We start from the raw sequence: 23602 nt of genomic DNA on the forward strand, positions 1-23602 counted from the left end.
AATCAAGCTGTTAAAACAGTGAAAGTCAAGTCCAGTGCGAATGAACACCTGATATATTTAATTAAGAAAATTTCACTCAGAAGTAGAAAAACAGCATCTAAAGGGAAAACACACAATCGGGGCTACTCCTGCATTGAAGAAACATGATTAAGTAATTTATAGTAAAAAAACAAAAATGTAATCATCTCTGAGTGAGAGCACCTTGCAAATCAATGTACAAATGTCTTGCTGTCAAGTCTGATTAAATTCCATGGACTTTTATGACACTTCATGCCACATACTGTCCCCTTCTTTTTTGAAACAACATATTGTTGCTGTGAAATGCCTTGAGTAATGAGGTTATGCAAATCCAAACACTGAATATATATGGAAAAACTCGATCTACAAAAATAAAAGAATCCTATGTAACACAGATGTGTGCATTTTGCATGTCTGCATCTTTATTGTATTAACTAGCTTACCTGCATAACATTGTGCTGTGTAGTAGCAAGGACATGTAAGAGAGGTTTGGGGTGGTAGCGATCATTGTCCTGCCGTACGTTGGTTACAGTGGGGAAGGCTGAGGGGGGAGATGGGGTCAGAATGGGAGGTACAGGATGAGGCTCTGGGGGCTGAATAATCTCCTCCTTTACATCACCATCTGCCTGGGAACTAAAGAGATATGGAGAAGAAAACAGAGGATGCCCAGTTACCAGAAATTACAGAGCTAAACACAGACAACTGGATCATCACTGGGATGAGAGAGAGGCCTTTGAAGTTTTTCTCATAAGACATTAGATTCCACAGAGCCCAAAATGCAGCAGAGGCACTACGTTTAAACACAACTCTCAGTCAGGACTGCACTTTAACAGTGATTAAGAAATTTACTGCCAACATATTTGATTTTGCACTTTATTATATTGTTTCCAACTTGAGATTGGAGCTGCAAGGCAAGAGGTCCAGGGGAAGACAAAAGAGGAGGACATGAAGTTAGTTGGTGTGAGAGAAGAGGCAGAAGATAGGGTTAGATGGCTAGCTGTGGCGACCCCTGAAAGGGAACAGCCAAAAGGAAAAGAAGAAAAAGAAGAAGTCCATGTTTCCTGCTTGAAATACAAAAGCTGTTTACAATAAATGAAAACCAACAAAGTAATTTCTGTAATTGCTTTCATTTTTTTCAAAATGTTTCTGGCTCAGGTCATTTAGGAAATTAAGTGGCAAGTATTTTGTCATAACAGACTTCCAGACATTTCAGCATTCGATACTTATTCTGTATCTAACAAAGAATGATGAAACTAATAATACATGTAAATATTATATTCACTGCATAAATTAATAAAACTTCAAAGGCAAAAGTTTTCATTGATGTCAAGTCTGATATTTTTTCACCACCAGATGGCAGAATTGTAAAACATGTTGCTTTATGTTGCCACCATATCTGAGAAACTACATGTCCTCAGGGTAACTGTAGGTTTTCACCGATAGCATTCGCCCATATTTTGTGGATTTAAAGTTGATATGACCTGAAGCATACAAAGAAAAAACAGGCGTAACAGAATCAACACCACTCAGTTTATCCCTCTACATATATTGTGTACTGATTGATTGTTTCACAAGGTCATAATTTTGTATTTTTTCTCTTCTACTGTATTCTATGAATATTTTTAATGTGTATTTGTGTGGATAACCACTTATTGTATAGCTGCATGCACTGTGTGCTGTGAATTACATACAGGATACTGAGGTTGAGACAAAGCCCGCCACACAGTGATGGAAACTTAACTGAATATACATTTATATTTAGTCAACCACTGAATATACATTCACATTGGCATGCAAATATATAGTGTACAGTGAAAGGATGTGGTGGGGTGCTAAAGCAAGAGCACATGACTGAAGCAAGAGATAACCTAGGACTGAGTGCACACAATGCTGTGTATTTTTGTGTGGATCAAAGACAGACAGATAGAAAGTCAGACACAGAGAAGTTGCAAGCCAGAAAGAAGCACGGGGGGGATTTCCTTTTCTTGAGCAACTCTGAAGTTGGTTTCCTCCTGACGCTTAAACACTGTAATACAACTGCCACAGGCGACTGCACTTTCATAGTGGAGCTCACCATCCATAATATTGTTTACTTTTGGTTCTGTATTCTTATTTGTTAATAGTGATTTAAGAAAAATACAGTATATATAGAATTGGACAACATTCCATTGATTAACACTGAATCATTGAAAGCAGTTTGTTTTAAGTACTAAATAATTAACACTAGAATAATGCTTTTATTACAATTCAAGTTAGGGAAGTCAGAGGTGATGACTGATGAGGCTTAAGGTGAAGTCGAGCTACTTATAGCTTAGGCTTGTCTTATCACCACTTACTTGAGGTGGCAATTTCTGGCATTTGAGCAGAATAATGTTCCACCAAGGACACGTTCCCTTGTTTCTCCATTAATAAAAACACACATTTAACTTTCTTCAATATTGTATTCATTGCCTGTGCAAGCAAAAGATATATTTAACAATAACATAGATGATTCCACTGGTGCTAATTGTTTCCATGGGATATGAATCTTTCAGACGCTGCAGGGTTTATTCAGGCCCTGCATCCCTTTAAGATAGATAAGATGAAACTTTAATGATTCCTAAGGGGAAGCTGAGCCTTTACTGGAGCAAATACTAATAAGTCACCACGTAACAAATAAGCAGCATCAATGAGAAAAATATTAATTAAAACCACATGCATGCATAGACTGCAGGACTAAAACATACATTGAGACATAATGAGGATTTACAGGATGGGGGAAATTATTGGCTTTTGCTGACAACCTCGAAACATTGCTTTGAACTGTAGAAAATGAGCTTCAATAAACTTCAATATGAAGACAATCTTTACTCTTCTGGGCATCAGTGACCAAAACTCACAAATAACACATTCAAATTTCCAAAACTATTAAAAACAATTCTAATCCAAGATATAACCAACTGCTAGTGAAATACACCATATAATATAAATATCTAGCTTCAGGTAAGGTACCATTTAAGTCTCTCAGTTTTAAAATCTTGTTCCACTGACATTTTTAGTAACAGGTAAACCTGGCCGACAAAACCCAGGAAAATCATAAACAAGAGATAATTTTGACAAGAATACTGTTTACAGAGAGTGAGAAGGTATGTCTTGATGTGTTGGGGGACAGAGCCATCTTGTGAGGTATGCAGTCAGCCATGTACAGTGGCTACAAAGAGTTACCTGCACAGCTTTTGTTGTGTGTGGCTAAAAGTTTTTTTTTAATGTTTAAGCTTGATGGAGATGGAAAATAGCATGGTGTGTCATCAGATTCACAAATACTTTAGTGAAACGTATTTACCATGACTTTCTTGATTTTTCAGCTGAAAACCCTGCCTCCTTTTAATTCAATTTCAATTCTACTTTATTTATATAGTGCCAATTTACAACAAAGTCATCTCAAGGCACTTTACATAGCACTTTAAAGTTATGCACATACACAGACTGACAGGTGTCACTAAAACTACCTAAGTCAAACTGTCCTTTATATCAGCTTTGGAGCTGTAAAATGTTTTGATTTGTAAATAGTATGAAATATTTCTGCAGTTTAAATTTGATTATTTCTTTAAAATAAAAGGCTTAAGTATGTAAACGTAAGACTCCTAAAAACAAATTTTAAAACAAAGAGCAGTACACACAACTAAGGATTGGGGATTGGTAGATTGGCATCTACTTTTGCATTACAACCATATACACTGTTGTGTCATGGTGTCAACACACTGCACTGTTAACCTTAATCACACAACCATTATTATGTAAACCAAACCACAACCTAAATTCCCACACAAATGTACATGTGTGCACACAGATGCAGGACATACACTGCACTGGTTCAGTTTCAGCAGCAACTTAACACCATCTCTCTCTCTCATTATCAAACACACAAACAACAAAAAACGTATTTAAAAGAGGACAGCAGCTTTTTTACACAAGACTAAGAACATTACAAAACATATTCCACATTTGGATACTCAATACTTCAGCCCAACAGTAAGTGGAGTGGAGGATATTTCACTTAGAGGGTGTGGCAGTAAATAATATGTATGGTTGTATGTAAAAGCCATGACTCAGTATCTGGGACTTAGATGCCTGCTTCATTGGAATTTCTGCAGCAGCTTCCTTGAGAGCGCACGCAAACACAAACACACAAATACACACACACAGAAGTGACCCGGGGGGAGTGTGGCTGGCAGAATGTGGACTGCATTGGTAAAAAATAGCTCTAACCATCACCAGTATACTCCCAGGCTTAAACTAGGCCTCAACTGTATTTCTTTAGGAACTGGAGGGATGACACGGAGCAAAACAGAGACATGCTGAGATTTAAGAGAAAGACAAGCAGGAAGAGGCATTCACATATTCCTGACAGTCTCACGCTGCCCCACTTTCAGCAAAGCTTTGGCAGCAAACTCCAAGCTCAAATTTGTATGTTGTGCTTAGAACAGGAAATAAACTTTTTTCTAAACAGTTTACTTGGAGCTACCTCACTGATAGTAGGACTTCTTAAATATGTTTGCCATCCCATCAAACTGGCTTATAGAGGAGACGTGCAAAGGAAGAACATGACCAATTAAACACTATAATGTAATGGTTCAAGTCTTTTTTTCAGGCATTAAATGGCCGGAAATTGGCACCAAATTAAATTGACAATCACAACCTGATGATTCATAAATTAACACACAATGCTGTCAAACTGGGCATTTTCAGACAATGCTTCCAGTAAACGGTAATTACAGTAAAACAGCATCTCCTGGCGACAACATGTCATTTGTGGCATTAAACGAACAGCGCTGATGCAACTCTCTGAGCAATGGCCTCGACTCATGCTTTACAAAGTTAGGGTAAAGTGTGCCTGTTGCTGCATTAAATGGGTGACTGAAGCTAGGATTTCTGTGGATAAATCATTAGAAAGAAAATAGGGACTAAAGAGGAACTGGGTGAGAGAAAGCACAACCCGTGCTGGGCACATATAGCAAAATTTAAAATGAGAAAACAGGCGAGAAGAACATAGAGTAAGGGTGATGAAACAGTAAAAAACCACCAAGTTATAGAAGAAAGACAAAGGGCATCTATGTGTATTTTTGCATATTAAAGATAAAGACGTTGTGCCTGCATGCGTTTAAAAGACATTATTCTCAAAGAGTGGGAGATTAAAGACAAAGCCTTTTTACTTCAATTGGCTGAGGTTTGTGATGTGTTCAACACTGCATAGTGTTGCAGAGTATTGCTAACTGTTGCAAAATAAGCTACAAACCCCACGGCTCCTCAGGCAACAGCAGCAGCCAAACCGAAGTTAACTTCAGTAAAGTGGAGGCTCTGTGTATCTGTGGGCTGATAGAAAACTAATGTGTCAGAGCGCTTTGGTTCGTCTGAGGTGAAAACAATGCCTGCTGCTTCCGTTTGGTCAGTTTAATATGTTTTCATGGAGTACATCACACAAACTATTGTGCTATGACTTTTTTGTGTTCCTCCTACAAAACACCCACTGTGTTCTGTGACAGGCCACTTCATACCTACAGCTCAGTTCAATGTGAGCCTGTTCATTCATCTGGGCAGAGGATGAGCACAGGGCAGTCTATTCTTTCAACTGCGTCCTTTTATAGGAGCGATTTGTGAAAAAAAAAGAAAGAAGGTGCACACTGAAGGTTTCTTACCTGCGTACGCGGGGAGGTTTGGGAGGTGGTGTGTCCCATCTCTCTTCATCTGATTGTTGACTTGCTTTATCTGGACTGCTTTCATCCTGGACAGTTGTGAAAGGTAAAACTGAACAAAATATATGTAGACACACACAAAACAAAGCATATGCACAAACTTCACTCCCACTCAGGTTTTTGGATTTTATATGTCAGGGCTGCTATACTGTTCAGCACTAAAGTAAGCAATATATGAAATAACTAATTACTTACAACTTTACTTTATGTTGAGCAAAATGACTATTATTACGTAACAAATGCATCACATTTGGCTTTAATGTCTCCAATATGCCAATTTAAATGTTTTACATAGATTTGATGTGTGTTCCCTGACACTGTTGCTAGTAACTGGTTAAAAATCGTGACTGCTTTTAGCCATTTGGTGGTATATTTGCTTACAATAAGTAGGCTCTCTGTATTTCTACCACTGTTTTGTACTTCTACAGGTTAGGGATATTCTGGGTTTACTTATTAGGGAATTTCCCACTCCTTCCACTTGGCCTAGAGAGTGCCTTCATCTAGCACGGATTTTTTGAATGACACGCAAATCTGAGTTTCAGAAAGTTTACTTGTATTTTCAGTCCGACAGCATTCCAAAACTGATTCTGTTTTGCATGGACAGCTAGTCAAACTACATTTCTCTGTTTTTGTAATTGTTTGTTTAAGGCAAATTATGCGTAAAGGCCAATGTCATCTTTCTAGCTGTAATTTACCCTCATAACTGTCACTTAATCAATGGCTGTCTTCACTGTGAACATTATTAGTTTAGCTAAACTTTGAAAAGGGAGTTTTAGTCATGTAGTTTTATTATTAGTTTTATTTTTGCAAAGACAATTTCAGTGCTCACTGTCACTACAGGTTGAACAGTTGCTGTGGAAATTTTAAACGTAAAGTATATCTATCTGTGATATACTCCCTACTAACTCCTTTTTGTTTAGCACAGGTAGAGTTGGTACAAAGCTGCTTCACAGAAAGATCAAATTGTTTCTGAAAGCAGCCCTCCTACTGCCAGCTAAAGTTCCCTGTCTTCCTATCAGCTCTCCTCTTTCTCCTCTCCTTTCTTCCCCCATGACTCATTAATGTGACTCTCTCTCCACTCAAATAACGATGACAGGACAACTTTAGTACTCATAAATTCAGGATGAAGTAGCAAATGAGGCCACCACAGCTGTGTGTGTCTGTGAGTGCCAAGGAATTAACTTCAGGAACTAACACTTACGTGTGCTTGTTGTAAAAATTAATTTGGTAGGAATACTCCTTTTAAACAATGACAAGAGAGTGTGATCAGAGAAACATGTGTGGGATGTGTGTATGTGTAGGCCTATTGTTCGTTCCGCAATTGAGAGCGATAATGTGGGCGTTTGAGTCGCCAACAATGGCAAAATGGGCATTAGTCAATCTGTGTATGAACTGACTCATTGCAGCATCTGATAACACTGCGCAAACTAGGCTTGTGTTTGAGTGCAATGTGTTTAGTGGACATTCAACTTTGTCAGATACAGACATGAACAGCAATAAACAGTGTCTTCCTCTGTTTAGGCCACACCTACTATTGTAGAATATAGTACAAGTACTATAGTTTAGGGCGGCTATAGCTCAGTTGGTAAAGGCAGTTGCTTACGGACCACAGGGTGAGTGGTTCGATCCCCGGCCCTGGCTATATGTCGAAGTGTCCCTGGGCAAGACCCTGAACCCCTAACAGCCCATTTCCCCTCCCCAGCGATGCAGTGCTGGTCCAAGCCCGGTAAAAATTGGGGAGGGTTGCGTCAGGAAGGGCATCCGGCGTAAAAACTGTGCCAAATCAACATGCGGACAATGATCTGCTGTGGCGACCCCGAACTCACGGGATAAGCCGAAAGGAGAGTAGTAGTAGTAGTAGTACAAGTACTATAGTTTCTAAAAGTTTGGCACAGCCTGGTGGATTGATTTTAAAGACTCTATTTTAAGATTCTAGGCAACAGTTCACAAAGTGTGTTCTAAGTCTTTCCCAATGTAAACAGGGTTGTGTGTTTGTGTATGACTCTTGTATGGGTCCCCCTTTCCCAACGGATGCGTTTCTGTTCTCAGACTGAAAGTGCATTATGGGAAAAGGGTGATGTCATCAGTGCTTCCTAAGCAGGAAGTCAACCTCTGGATTTCTGCCAGTGCTCTTTCATCACCGCTCTGTGTCCTCAGTCAACTAAGGAGTCTTCACCGCAGCCTGACTGATCTTTCTTTCTTTTGGCTTTATGTCATTTATACTCACATAACTATGAAGAACGGTGGTGCTCCCAGCAGCAGCTATGGAGAGTTCCTATTTAAGCAATTTGTGATGTAGTTTATGTAAATAGCCAGTTAGCAAGGCCAAATGTGCCATCACATTGTTTTATGTTTATTTTGGAGTTGGCAATGTAGCTCCAATAATTATTCAGATTTAATCAAGAAGCAGAGATGAGCAGAGAGGGAAAGAGATTACATTTCAGTATGTCATTGTGAGTAGGGATGTAGCTGTGTCGTGGTCTTGCTGTCAATACATTAAATTAACAGAAGCTTATAGCTGAACAAGTTACAACCTCAAAATACCCCCACAACAATGCAAGATGTTGGGAAGAAGCGATAAATTAGTAATTCGTCAAATTCAAAATTATGCAGTAGGGTTAGAACTACACATTACAGCCCACCTAAAATTGTGCTAATTGTCACTTGTCAAGTTTTTCCTTTAGGTACAGTCTGCATTTTTGATAGGGTTAAGGTCAGGCCAACCAGCTTTGATGTGGGTTTGGGGTCACTGTCCTGTTGAAACAGCCAATTATTAACAGTAGGTACAGTGTCCTTGGGATTAAATGCCTCACCTTAACCCTTCTAAACATACAGTACCTCTAGTCATTGTGGCCAAACAACTAAATCTTTGTCTAATCTGATAATAAAACTTTCCTCCAGAACACGTTCTTGGATTGTAGCCTTTCATTTCATGGTAATGTAAAATTTGACTGTAGACAAAGACACTGGTGTTTCAACAGCTTCCAGTTTGTGAGAAGCCTTCACCATATTTGTTCCTGGGGTTTTCCTGACCATCTGAACCAAGGTCCTCTCTGTTGAGTTAGACCGTTTGGGTTTCTTCCAGCCCTTGGAAAGTAAATGGTAAATGGTCTGCACTTATATAGCGCTTTTCTACCTATTGGCACTCAAAGCGCTTTACACTGCTTCTTATTTACCCATTCACATTCACAATCACACACACACTCATACACCGATGGGGGAGCTGCTATGCAGCTGGCCAACAACACTCACCGGGAGCAACTAAGTTGGGGTTCAGTGTCTTGCTCAAGGACACTTCGACATGTGACCGGAGGAGCCGGGGATTGAACCAACAACTGTGAGATTGGTAGACAACCGCTCTACCTTCCTGTGCCACAGTCGCCCACCTTTTTTTTTCTACTATTAACTGTATGCAGTCATCTGACACTAGAGGAGATATCACTGTTTTAGGCAAAAACTAACTATTCTTCACTAAGTTTTCTGAAGGTCTCTCCTCCCTCTCCACTTCTCCTCCTACCCTTTCCCTCCCATGTGACTTATTATTTGTATCCCTCCCACTCCAACTGGGTTACTCAGAGACATCCTGCCTTTTTTTAAACACCAGACATCATTCACAATATGTGTTTGTGTCATACCATGCCATCATGTATCTGCCTGTTGGTGGGGCTCTCCAGAAGCTGCAGTTGTTTCTGAAAGAGCTGTGCAATCGCTTTATGAACTAACTCATACTGCTCCTAGAAAGAAAGACAAAATGACAAAAGTGATGCAAAAAGCCAAACAATGGTAAATGGAGGAAAATTGAGGTGGAAAAAAAAAATATTTCAAAGACCAACAAAAAGTCTTAGCAAATCAAGACAAAAGCAAAACCAATCTCTACATCAATATTCAAAAATATCCATTTACAAGGCTATGAAATGCAACCTATGTGAAAACAATCGAATGCTCTTCACTGCTGCACACTCAGTTTAATCTCATTTCTTTACCCACTGAGGCAGCAAGTATATTGCACTACATCTTCAGAAATCACATTATAGTTCCAGGCTTCCAGCCGAATTCTAGTCTGAGCCATGGAATTCAAACCTTTGTCAAAATCAATTGAGACAGGTGTACAATTTAAATAATAAGGCTTATTTCTAGTGTAATTTTAGAACACATGTGGGATTAAACTATAAATAAGTTGCAAAAGAGCAAACAATATTTAAGATTCTTAAGTCAAAAAACTCATTATTTTGGAATGCAATTAAAGATACAAAGATAACTGGAAAATGTAAGTTTTCCCCAGCAGCAAACAAGCAAATACAGCCGTCACAAATAATGGTGGGAATGTGTGAAATTAGGAAATTTTTAACCAAATGTACAGCAGGTAGTACAGACGTGATGAGACTTGTGAACAGGCCTGTTAATTGTAAAGCTTGGTCTACACTCCAAAATGACTAAATGTGAACACTTCACAAACACCACTGAGGTTCCCAATCATATTCCTGCTCTGGATAGAGATGTAGCAGAAGCAGTCCAGCAATACTAATAAGAATTTGCTTAGATGCGTTGTCCTATATAACATGTCAAAAACAACTTGCTCAAAAATTACAAATTCAAATAATATTCCTATACAGAAACAGCTTGTTTCATCTTTGAAAACAGAACTCTCATACAATCCACTTATGCTAGAGCCACCCTAAACCACTGGACACTATACAATGCCATTTCATTTATTACTGAACACAGTTTTTCTGCCCAATGTGACTTATAAATGTGGGTTGGTCTTCAATGGCATCTAGCAGCCATCAGCGCACTCGTGGTTTCATCTGTAAGGCCTGGCTATCTAAGCTGCAGAGATATTAAATTCAGTGGTCATAATGGTGACATCAGGTCCCAAGTGAATCTGCCTTTGAAAGTTCCTCATACTAACTCTGAACTGGGATAAACTGGTTCCTTGCACTGGAAGGAGCACTATGAGACTTTGAAGTAAGAGGCACTTATTCCTCTAGGAGAATTAAAAACCTAATGAGCTCAAGTTAGGAATAATATGTAATTGGTTTAAACTGTATTGCAGTGCTGTGTGTATGATGATTGTTTGGATAAATTATTTTTATTGTTATGATTGGAATTTGTATTTATGTACTGTAGTTTTGTATTTTGTTCTCAGGTTTCCTTTGCAAAAAAGAATCTTGATTCCAAGGACATATCCCAATTAACTACATAAATGAGATAAAACTGCAGGCACACACTAATATATAAGGGTGAAATGACATTAAAAAAGCAGCCAGTTCATAAGGAGTATTGTTTTTCCAAGTTATTTGTCAAAAACAACACCAGACATACAGTTTGTCACTAATTACAATGTCACACAACATAATTTAGTAAATGTGGACTTTTTATAAAAGCTAAAAAAAGAGTGAAATGTTAAATTTTGTGAATTGGTCTTCATGTGGTGTAAGCTGTTAATAAGAGGATAGTAATGCAAAAAGCTTTTACAGCCTCACACAATATTGACTTCAGACCTCTGGTTGTTTGTGTGCGAGGATGAAAAATCTGGCTGCAGAAACACTTTTAATTAGCAGTTACCTTAGCAGCCAAACACTAATTAGCATTTCTATATCGTCTTCAAATTACTCTAAATAGACTTCAGAGCAGTATGAATACACAGAGCCATTCTGTGTGTAAAAGAAAATACTCTAAAAACAAACCTTGGTCTGAACAGCAGAGTGTCGCTGCGTCCTCATTTCTTGGATCAACCGGAAAACGTTAAAATCTTCTGGAATTTTCTAGTAAACAACACAAATGGGTTCATTCTCAGTGGGTTGAAAGTATGCATTTTTGTGTGTGTGTGTGTGTGTGTGTGTGTGTGTGTGTGTGTGTGTGTGTGTGTGTGTGTGTGTGTGTGTGTGTGTGAGGCCACATACCCCAGCTTTGAGGAGGTTCCATGTGTAGTCAATAGCACAGATAGCGCCCGTCCTCCCACAGCCTGCACTGTACAGTCATGGCCATACAGATTAGATTCAACAGAGCACGTGTAACAACACAAATACACACACACTAGCTTATTCAGTCCCATTGTAAAGATATTAAAGGCATACGTTTCTCAAGTATCAACTAAGGAGTTCTATTCTCTAACAAGTGGAGATTAAAAACAAAGGACAGACACCCAGTGACATGTATATGTTGTATGTATGGAACAACATGTCATGCAGACAGGAAGGAGACAGGAGCCACACAGAAGCTCAGGAATTGTGACGTCATGTCTGACACATAAAATCATGAAACTTTATCTCATGCTGTAAGGGAGACCTCTGCTACTCTAATGAGCACACACACACAAACACATACAGTACACATGGAGCCACACAAAGCATTTTTACAGATGCAGAGACACAGCTTTGAGTCCTGCTGTGCAACAGAGGAACCAGGAAATGTCCTCGGGCAGCTCATTATAGCTTATTACACACACATGGAGACAGTGTGTGTTGTTTGTGTATATCCATGCCTTGTGTGCAGCAGACAACCTGAATCCACAGCCTAGTGGAATAGCAATTTTCGTTTGCTAACTACTTTGTAGTTTGGGGTTTTTGTGTCAGTGGAATTAATCTTTGTTATTTATTCATTATTGCATAGATTCTCATTCTATTCCAGTTGGACAAACATTGGAGCTACAATAAAATCAGTACAATGAATGTGTAGTATGAATGTGAAGATATTTCCAGCATATATCTGCTTGAACTTGAATGAGCATTTGCCAGGAGTAGGTTTGTATTTGTAAGCACTTAGTTTAGCTGTAACATCACTTTGCTATGTTGAAACCTGATTTCAAAACACACAAAACCAGCTGTTGCACATTATTACAGCCTCCTGACAGACAAAACCTCTGACAATTTTACCAGTCATTTAATTCACTGAGAGTACATGTTAAAAAAGTTTGAGACCTCATTGTATGCATGTACTGCACCCTGTAGTCAACATTGTCTCCTTCATTTCTTTATCACATCAAATCAACATTTTGTTATAGGGCATGTACAGTGTTCTTATGTGGATGTATTCATTGTGGCATCTCAAAACAGCATCTCTGCACCTACCTGCAATGCACACATATAGGGACATCATCATTCTCTTGGTATTCTCTCATTAGTCCAATCATATCCAGTATGGAGTCAAATGATGAGGGGACATCATGATCCGGCCAGTTTATATAATGGAACTGTGTTATCCTCCGAGTTTCCTGCAGGGAGACATGAGGGAAAACATTTGTAAATGACAGATAGCTGCAAATTATGGCTACAAAATTCTGTACAAATTACAGTTAACAAATTTTATTAATCATTTCAACCTTATCTGTCGCATTTTTTTGTTTTTGCACTCTTAAATGCCTTTAGTTCTTCTTGTGTGTTGCAATCTTTATGATGTTTTAAATTGCAAGAATGCACAGAATTCAAGGAAGATTGGTTGAATTAATCTTTAAAGATCATCAAGTGCAATATAAAATTTTACTGGCTTTAGAAGACTGCCAATTGAAAAACATTTTAAGAAAACGGTCTAAAGAACACAGTGAGCAGTATTTCAGAGGGCTTACATTTTCATATTCCACTCTCAGAGTCCTGATAAAGTAGTCTGTTCTGGCCTGTTCTGATTCCTAGAAAATAAATACAGTGGTGGACAAAAGAAAACATCCTTGGCTTAAAGCGTCATTAGAACAAAATGTGAGAAATTCAGGAGTCAAACAACAGACCCCACTGACACAGATTACACAAACAGCTGTAATAGTAGAAATTTTTATACTTACACAAGAAATTCTGAAGGGGCCAAAATTCATGGCCTCCTCCCCCAACAGTGGGAAATACCGCTCACACTTTTTCTAGCCAGAGGAGAACAGGAGTTAGCCAAATACCAGACATATACCACAGCTTCCTGAGAACACATGCGTTCTGGTTTGAAATAAACAATTAACATGACGTGAAACAGAAACTGACAAAAACAGAAAAGGGCTAAGGAAATGTTTAGAGGCCGCTATCAGTTTGACTTCACTATGAGTCAAGTGAATTTTCTAAATCAACAACAATCTTCAATAAATATAAACTGACAAAAGAATTCAGTAGTTGTCCTCAGCCACCTGTCAGTCTTGCTCTTCATAAAAAATCTACAGTTATAGAAATTCTTCTACCATAGCAAGACAGTCTACTAAAATCTGGATTTTAAGGGGTTTGACGAAGATTAAGGGACAACCTCAGTGAACAAAACACTAACATATTCTAACAGAAAGAGTTATAGAAGAAACATTCTGTAACTTTGGTGGAGACAACAAAACACAGATGTGCAGACAAAAGAACATACACAAACAGTCTAAATCCAAAAAATGGATACCACATTAAAGCACCAAGTCTTCGTGTTAGTATGTGTAGGTTTATGTCATTGTAGAAAGAGATGCATTCTGCCCATGATGTAACATTAAATGGACTGCAGAAAAACATTCAGAAGAAAAGTCTCCAATTACTTTAAATTCAAGCACTGTGTGTGAAAAGGACAACACATCTGAAAAAGAGGTTCTTCCTTGACATAAAGCTTTTAAGTTAAGGCTAAGACCTGGCACTTCAATGCAGTATCCATCTTTTTATTTCAATGTGACTCAATGTACTGAAGCACAGAGTCATAAATGAAAAATGTGAAAATACTTCCACTCTTCACTGTATTATTAGTACGTACACTTGCATGACATGCACACATCATCAACTTACCCTTCCCATCTCAAACTCTCGACAAGCCATTACAATAAGCTGCAGAGGAACAAACAGGTGGGTCAGAAACAGGGTCTTTACACTGACAAATTTATATTGCATCTCCAAACATAAAGGTTTAGTTAAACGAAATTTGTCAATTTTTAGGAATTAGTTTGGTAGACCATTTCTATATTTTCACCTTCTAAAAGATTACAATGTAGATCACTTTTGACCACACATTTCTCTTACATCATTCTCTATGATTCTACTGAAGTAATTATCACAGCTGCACTCTAAACATTTCTGAGCGCTAGTCAAACCTAATCATAGCCCAGCTCAAGCATAAAAACTCCCCATCGGCCTCTTAGTTTCTGAAAACCCTATTGCAGTTTTTTTGAATTACCTTAATTATTAGTTTTACTTTTTTAATTACTAACTGTGCAGAACTAGAGTAAAAATATTTCTCAGAATGCGGTAACAATTTTCACATTATCTTTCTGACTGCAAAACACCTTGAAAGTTATCTTTATAAAAGGAAGTTAGCTGCCATATTACAAAGTTACTACCTTATTTTAGCTGGGGAACACAATGAAACACTAGTACAGAGGTTCTTTTCAATCTTATCAGTACATTATGTAAAGTATCTTTTTACACTCCTCCTTTAACAATCCATCACTTCCTCCATCCAATGAGCCATACTTACAGCTACATTGTACTCCCAATTCATCCTCCAGAAGTCAATGACAGTGTTCGGCAACGGGCCCTGAGTTGCAATGTAAGCCTCTGGGCCATCTATACCCTGAAAGAAGAGATTAAAATAAGAGAGAGAAAATAATCTCTGGTGAAAACATACTATGTATGTCTCCACAAAGGATATCGTGATATACGGTTTTAACCCAGGACAAACACTATAAACAAACAATAAAATCTTAAACAACAAAAGAACCTGAATTTCAGGTGATATTTACCTTGATAAAGTTAGCGTTGATGTAATCTGTGTCCTGATTAGTTGTTTTTAACGTCAGTTTTACCCTACTGTGATCAACTGTGGAGAAAAAAAAAGAGAGCAATGTTTATTTTGAAGTATTTTACACATCCGTGAAAAAACTGATCAAAAGACAAGAGACAAGATAGGAACACTGACATGAAGAGATAAGGGGTGAGGGCAAACTGGGGCACAAGCAAAGACTACAAAGTGAAATGTAAAGAGATTAATGGACACATTCAACTACATCGTCAATTCTATGTACTCTGTGCACGTGTATATGTGTGTGCCTGACTGTAAACATCTGTTACTGATAAACCAGTTCTTCCTTTTCCTTATCAGCAGCTCATTCACTTAATGACTGGATGAATGGACAGATGAACAAGGGGGAAAAGGGAGGATAAAGGTATAAAGAAGTAGGACAGATGTTAGCTTATGAAAGCGTTTCCCCAGGCCATCAAGCACAGTCAGAGCCCTGTTTGCATAAAAGACAGAGCTTATTACGTCACCTATTAGAAAAAACTGAATATACTCCCTACAAAAATGATTCACCCCCTTGGAAGTTTTCACCTTTTAGTTTTTACAAGACTGAACCATGTTCAATTTGATTTGGCTTTTTGATAAAGCAATTACAAAAAACCTACCCCACATGTATTGCTTTACTCTTTCCCCCCTCTACTTAACAAACCTGTATTTAACACGATATTACAGAGAAACTTAGCAGACTTTAACAGTGGCAAATAATGTGGTTGGAAAAAAGATTTATTTTTTTTTTTGGTTTTCAGACTCTTCTTCAAGCAAAAACAGCCTTAATCTTTAATGCTTTAAAGGACAGATTCAGAATTTTTCTAGACTATCTTAAAACTGTCGAGGCTCATATGAATAATCATATGATATCCTATTATTAAGTTAAATTAAATAAAATTTTATCTACAACTACTTTGTTTGTGGTTTAAATTTAGTACAAGTATTCTAAACGAAAAATGTACAAACAGCTTGGTTTTATTTATGCCATCACCAGCTTCAAACCAAACATTGCATAACAAAGTCCCTCTCCCTTATGTTCCCTGTACCAGTTCAGACAGATTAGCACAACTAAGTGTTATACAGACATTATTTGTGTTACTAGTTAAAATGTCTGCTGGGGGCAGGAGCCACTCATCTGTTAAATGTAACTATGCCTGCATGCATGTGCCACTACTTACATGGTAGTATATCTTTATATCTGTTCTTCTTGACATTCTCCTCCTTCTCTCCAGTGTTGGTGGGGTAGATCTTCTCCGTCCGGTACTTAGTTGATAGCCTCCGTAACCGCTAGATTAAACAAGAGACAGGAAAGGTTTAGTTGATGCTAAGAAATTCTACTACTATCATTTTGTCCCACCTACAGTTTTGTGGTGTGTGTGTGTGTGTGTGTGTGTCTCTATCTATCCATCTATCTATCCATCCATCCATCCATCGATCCCTCCATCCTTTCAGCTTATCCCGTGAGTTCAGGGTCGCCACATGTTGATTTGGCACAGTTTTTTAGCCGGATGCCCTTCCTGACGCAACACTTCCCAATTTCATAACTCTGCATATTTTTTCTAAAAGCAATGTGAATAACACTCACAATGGGTACACATTTATTCTATCGCTTTTTTGTGTGACAGCACACAGCATACATATCAGATACATAGCAGCACAACAAGGTCAACCTGTGATACAAGTCAGACAGAAATCTGTTTCTATCCAAGTATCACACCAATTTGAGTTTCTAACAACAGAGATGATAAAATCAAAGATAAAATGAAACAGTGAAAGATAAAAAAAACAACAATATTACATCAGTAGTATCTCAGTTAAGTTTTCTTTTGATAGAGTTTCAGTAAAGGTTTTGGTTTTATCAGTGTACAGGCTTTGCAAGTCAACACACAGGCAGGTTACATTGGTTGAACCCTTCTGACACATAGGTGCATTGTCCAACCTGTTGAAAGACCACATTATTCTACTCACACATACACTTCTATGCATGACAGTGTATGAGGATAAATGTGGCAAAATCTAATAGTGGCTGACACTGATAAAGACACATTCAGATAATGAGAACAATTACAACGTCCTGTCTGACAGCAGATCAAACTTGGTAGACGTGCGCAGACATTGTAGCTCCAAAAATAAGTATTTAGAGGAAACATGGGTTAAAATTTCCCCTCTAACACATCTCATCACCCGTACCAAAAAAAAAAAGAAAAATTTTTTTTATCATTTTAACACATTACTTGCTTTTTCCAAAGCTTCAGACAGCTTTTTGTCTCATGGCTTACTTCTGAGCAACTTCTACTTAGCAAATCAACTCTCCCAGGATGTCACAAGATGAGGCAGTAAGCTTTGGGAAGCCAGAAAAAGTAAGAGGATCTCATTATTTGGATTTTTTTTTATGAAACTGCTAACAGAACAACTGCTATTTTGAATTGTGAATGTTAAAAGATAGAAAACATTTCTTTTTAGTCAAGCTGAGCTAATTCTAGTAAATTCATATTGTTTGGTTCTTATAGATATAGTCTATTACTTAACCACCTTAATGTTACTTTTGCAACTTATGAGCCATTCCTATGAGATATTAGATTTGGGGCTCAAGGACAAATTAAGTGACTTTCTAAAACTATGTGAATTTTGTAGTGCAACTCTTTGTGATTAACGACACTTTTCTTAAGCATCAGTAAAACTAAACAGAATCTTTAAAAGAATGATGATTTCTGGAACATAAAAAACTCCTGCTGCTCCACTCACATGATATTGCTCTAAAAGGCCGTTTTTGATTTTCTCAGTTGGTTAAATCACTTTCTTCTCTCCTTCTGAAACAGTGAGGAAATTAGGTAAGGCATCACTGTGCTTTGTCTGCATCCCTTTCTCCCTCTCTCTCTTTCTCTCTCTCTCTGACTATGAGAAAGTGAGCGTGGGTGTTTATCAGACTGCTGGAGCTTTGTGTGCAAATGGTCCCACCTCTCCTCTCTCTCACACTGACTGTAAGCTTTCCTCATGTTACTGTAACATGGACATGTGCTGAAGCGTACCTCCTGAGTTCCAGAGTCTCAAACATCAATCCTTTCCTTCCGTCCTTGTTTAATCTTTTACTCCTGTCATGATAACATTCTGCGCCACTGCGTAGGCATTTACAACAGTACACACTGATACAATAAGACACTAACTGATATATTAAACTGATAATCCCACATACAATCTTCCAAAGTTTGCCACATGTAAACAAAAGTTAATTTAGATTTTTTAAAGTGACTCTTCCATACAAACTTTCAACTCCTATGTTTTGTGTGTGTGTGTGTGTGTGTGCGCATATATATGTGTGTGTGTGTGTGTGTGTGTGTGTATGCATGTGAGAGAAGAACGAGAATAGAAAATTTGAAGAAAAAGTAATGATATACAAACTGTGGGCTGCAACACAGCTGTCTGCGTGTGTGTGTCTGTGTGGGGTGGTAATACCATTAGAGCTCCTCTGGCCTCTTGCGAATTACATTTCCACAGAGGTCTGCTTCTGTGCTGGGCCAGAGCCCAAGACGACACACTCAAGTGCATGAGAAGAAACACAATGAGAAGAAAAGGCAGGCAGTTGAGATCTGTGAAGGTCTGTGACCCCCAAAGCACACAAATTGGAGACACACATGCACAGATTAGTGCCCTCGGACACTATTATGATGAAAGTCCTTTTTTTTGGAGCCAAATTTACTTCTTTAACAGAAAACTAGGAAATGATTCCCTCTTTAACAAACTGTAACGTTTTGCACCTTGTATGTTTTGAATCTGCTTTAGTATTTCTCTACACAACAGACAGGCGGCAAGCTGTAAACAAGAGGTCCTAAGAGATCATGAGTATGAGATGACCCCTTTAAAAAAAATAAAAAATTATTTTGCTAAAAGACATCAGTTTATTCTTCTCTCAGCCAATCTAGCCTGCAAACGTGCTTGTAAAGGTCTGACCAGCTTTCAGAACTAATTAAAGTTAACAGTTGATGACACCCATGCATATATTTCATGTACAGCAACTTAGAAAATTATGTGATGATTAGAAAGACAGTGTGAAGTATTTATTTGATTTCTGATGTGTTTTAATGTTGTTTAGGCATTGGTTCAGAAAGGACAGGAATACTGGTATACTGCCTTTTAATTGACAGATTTCAGATTTAAAAAGAGTAATAAATGGTATAAATATTTTCTGCTACTAATGGTACCTTAATTGACTGGTTGTACAAGAGGTATTTTATGTCTCATAAAACTGTTAAAAAATACAATCCCAGCTTAGAACTAAATGATAAATAGGGTAACATGTTTTGCATCTCCTGTTGTAATCACAATGTACACATTTTTGCTGCATCAGTTGAAACAAGGTATTAGTTTAAATAAATAAATAATAATAATAACTATAATATAGTATAAAGGTCACATTGTGTATGAACTCAAATTAGAATTACCTTGCGATTATGTGCCTCTGAAAACCAGTTGTAGTTGTTGTTTACATGCATGTATGCCAAGACTCATTTTATATTCAGTTCATCCATGAGTCCTAGAGGGTGTTTGTGCCAGATGTAATGAAATTCCTTCCAGGTACTCCTGATATATTGCATTGATGACAATGGGATGGACAAGAACTTATAATGACCTTGACCTTTAACCTTCAAACCTGGGAACATCTAAAAGTTTCAGTCTGGAAGTGGATGTTTGTGCCAATTATTCAGAAATGTACTTTTCATACTCAACAGTGGGAAGGATGGACAGCCCCACATAAAATAAGGCCTTTGGCCACAGACACTGCCAGTGCAGAGGCATTCAGTGTCAAATGATCTTACTTCAATGATAATGAAAGAAATAATTCAACACTTTCTGCTAAATTGTGTTGTGCAGATAAGTTACATGTATTTTACATTGTCTTTTAAATATATAACACCTATTAATTACTTATAATAAAAATACACTTCAAACACACAGAGCTTTATGTTATTCAATGTTTTGCTAGTACGATATGATAGAGGCATACAAAAAAATCCAGCTACTGTTTGTCTCTACTTTCCACTGTCCCACAAGCAAACCCTGTTTTCAATTACTCTTACTTCCTCTGTTACATAAACACATAGATACATGCGCAAAAATACAGTTACACATTCAAAGGCACACACAAGCATGTGCACATACTCAAAAAAGAAGTAAGCTTGCTGATGCTACAGCAGCGGGAGAGCCCATGCCATGCCAAAGCTTTAAAAACAAACAGACGAGAGAGGTGACGTGTAAGGAAAACAGAAAAAGAGAGGAGAAGAGTGGGAGAGAGGAGAGGATGGGCATTTTAAATAACGGAGGAGAGAACGAGGGATGCGAGAGATGCCAAAAAAGGCAAAAAGGAAAGAAAAACAGGGAGTGAAGGACAGAAGGTCTTGGAAACTAAGCTACTGGTTCGCTATATCTGCTGTTCATTAACAAACTCACTTGCATCTCACATAAGCTTCTGTTCTTAAAAAAAAAAAAAAAAAAAAAAAAACAGGCTGAAAGAAAATACCCTCTTTTTCTTCATTCTATTCTAGTTTAACAATAAAGGACAAGGGCAATTCTGACATGAAAATCTTAATGTTGAGTTTGGTATCAAGTCTTTAGTTTAACATTACCAAGTATTAAGTGGGTCTAGTTTGTCAAATATGTAGATTTGCCATATTTGTAAATATCCAAGTAAATATAAGTTAATCTCTTTGACTTTTAGACTCATGGATTAAACTAAACATGCAAATCCACATGTTTGAGAAGCTTGTGAATGTTTTTTATTTCTGGTTAAAAATACCTTCAGAGTGCAATGAATGTTTTACTCATATCATTTGTAACTCTCTTCACAGGAAGGCAAAGAAGTTAAGTTGCCACAAAACTCTTAAATAGTTTTCTAAGGTTTTCACACATTTAAAGACAAGAAAGTACTGAAACCACCTACGCTTCACTGTTGTGGTAATGTCAGCAAAATGTGTGAAGCTGATTACCCAAATCTAAGCAGCTGATGTACGTTTTGAGATGGTCTTTACTTGCACATCAGTCAAAGTTCAAAAGTTTTCACTTTTTTGAACAAGCTGTGCAGTATTATTTGAGGTTATCAAGTTTTACTGTATTACAATGAGTTTTGTTTAATATAGCAAATCCTTCAGCCCTTCAAAAAAATATTTCTCACATTTCTTTCACACTTATTCAGTCTTTATCTTTTGCCGTCTTGCTTCCCATCAGTCAGCCTGACTGAGTTGGCCAATTTCCTGTACACGCTCAACTTCCACTACCCCACACACGCGTGCACGCACACACATGCACACACAGGGCGTTGCCCCTAAAAAGCCCAATAGAGATTTCATATACCCCCTTCAGTCGTGTGTGCTAACATGCATGTTTTTTCACAATGACTTGGCTTGGCCTAACATGACTCAGGGATGAGGACAATGGGGCAGTTACTGGGCAGAGATAGAAAGAGACAAAAAGAAGCAGAATAGAAAGACAGAATTTATCACAATGCCAACACAAAACCTGGCAGAGACAGACTGCTACAGGCGGTTCAGAAAGGTAAGAAGAGGGAGATCTAACCTACTTTCTGTCTTCTGGCTGAATAAGTCAGCATCGCTGTACTTCCCTGCCAGGCTAAATAATTTACACACACAACACACATACAGAAGAGAAATTCTCATTCCCTTTCTTCAACTCAGCAGTAAGCACACACTGAAAATATGCTCCTCCTGTTGAAGAAATAGGAAAAAATATTTGTGTGTGTGTGGCCAGGAAGTGGGGGTGTAAAACACTAGTGGCAGAAAGGCAGTACTGACGGTCACCCTCCATGCAGGCACACACACGCACACACACACGCTAAAATAGGTCACCCCTTACAATGCTCTCAGAAAAATCCATCTCCCGTGCTGCAAGCATGCGGGGACAAGATGCACTGCTATAGCGCAGTGACTGAAAGTGTCTGGGTGGCTCTGCTTCTCTCCTCTGGATAATTCAATAAGCTTGATTGGCATTCTCCTTGCCTTTCCTTCTCTCTATGTAAGATTACTATCCCGAATCAGGAAAGGCTGCAAAGTGCAGAGTCATATTTAATGAAAAATGCCACAAAATGTGGCTGTACCAATTATTTTTAATAGAAATCATGTCAATAAAAAAATGTGTATGATTAGCATTTCAAGGAAATTATTATTCACTTTCTTTTAATAGAGGAGGTTGATACTAGTCTCTGTCTGGAGCAAACAGTCAGTTAGTTTAGCAGAGCATTTTAGTTTGTTTTTGGTAAAGAAAAAATTAATAACTTAGCATGCTGTAGAGGTGCCAATGTGTCAGTATTAGCATCTAATTACAGCACACTTTTCAGAACAGAGGTCATCGCGTGTGTACAACTATAAGTGTAAAATAGCCTAATATGTAATGCCTAATGCCAATGTATAATAAATATCGTGTTGGCCTCATCTGGGCCAATAAGTGGAGCTAGAATATACCTCAAAAATGACAGCCAGTCAGCATCTAGCTCTGCATGTTCTGTGTTAGTGCTAGAGGAAGGCAAAGCTAATATACAAACTGTAAACAAAGCAGAGTTTGCTTTCCATTTTCCAACCATAAACGGTTTATAACTAATTCAAATTAAAGATATGTCTGATAAAAAGTTACAACAACAGCACATACTGTACTGGTGGAATTAATACCGTGGTCTCCTCTGGCTGTTAAGCAAAGCTAAGCAGTGCTCCAATCAGATTGGTCTCTTTTACTGATGGGCCAATGCCAACTCAACATGTCAAATTCTGAGAAAAGACACTGATAGGATTCTGCTATGGCCAATGGCGCAGAACATACCACAAAGACAAAGCCAACGGACACTCCACGATAGCCCGGCTCAGGCCAATAGCTGAAACTTGGCTTGGTATGTCGCAGTCCTAAGGAAATAACATCAAACCCCACCCTGACCACTAGTGTTAGTGAGAGTCTGGACTCTGTGTCTGAGTGTGAGAGAAAAAAAGAGAGATGTCCTTATTAATCAGAGACCTTTATAAAGATTGTGTCTAACAACCATCATCATCAGTGTCCAAACTGTATATAAACCTGCAAACATGTGGACCCATTTTGCAGTCATTAGCACTTTATGGCCACTAGCCAAAATAGGTCTGTGG

The 23602-nt window shown here is 38.1% G+C and overlaps 1 protein-coding gene across 13 annotated transcripts in view; it reads right to left on the reverse strand.

The window, feature by feature from the left end:
• The window catches only part of ptpn12 (protein tyrosine phosphatase non-receptor type 12), a 43322-nt gene that overhangs the window by 11419 nt on the left and 8301 nt on the right, over positions 1–23602 (reverse strand). For 12 of the 13 annotated variants that reach the window (XR_010912011.1, XR_010912010.1, XR_010912012.1 and 9 more), the window contains exons 2-13: positions 16646–16754; positions 15424–15500; positions 15159–15254; positions 14474–14512; positions 13525–13596; positions 13315–13374; positions 12821–12963; positions 11654–11720; positions 11438–11515; positions 9386–9484; positions 5694–5779; positions 462–651 (exon numbers count right to left, since the gene is read on the reverse strand). Coding sequence is in view for 10 of the 13 variants with exons in the window: in XM_067490661.1 (XP_067346762.1) it covers positions 462–651; positions 5694–5779; positions 9386–9484; positions 11438–11515; positions 11654–11720; positions 12821–12963; positions 13315–13374; positions 13525–13596; positions 14474–14512; positions 15159–15254; positions 15424–15500; positions 16646–16754 (1116 nt within the window). In the remaining 3 variants the exon portion in view is untranslated. Of the gene's footprint in view, positions 1–461; positions 652–5693; positions 5780–9385; positions 9485–11437; positions 11516–11653; positions 11721–12820; positions 12964–13314; positions 13375–13524; positions 13597–14473; positions 14513–15158; positions 15255–15423; positions 15501–16645; positions 16755–18920; positions 19068–23602 lie in introns of those variants that run through there. The other variant, XM_067490656.1, reaches the window with a different exon arrangement.

Source organism: Channa argus, chromosome 21, assembly GCF_033026475.1.
Source record: "Channa argus isolate prfri chromosome 21, Channa argus male v1.0, whole genome shotgun sequence".
Lineage (NCBI taxonomy): Eukaryota > Metazoa > Chordata > Actinopteri > Anabantiformes > Channidae > Channa > Channa argus.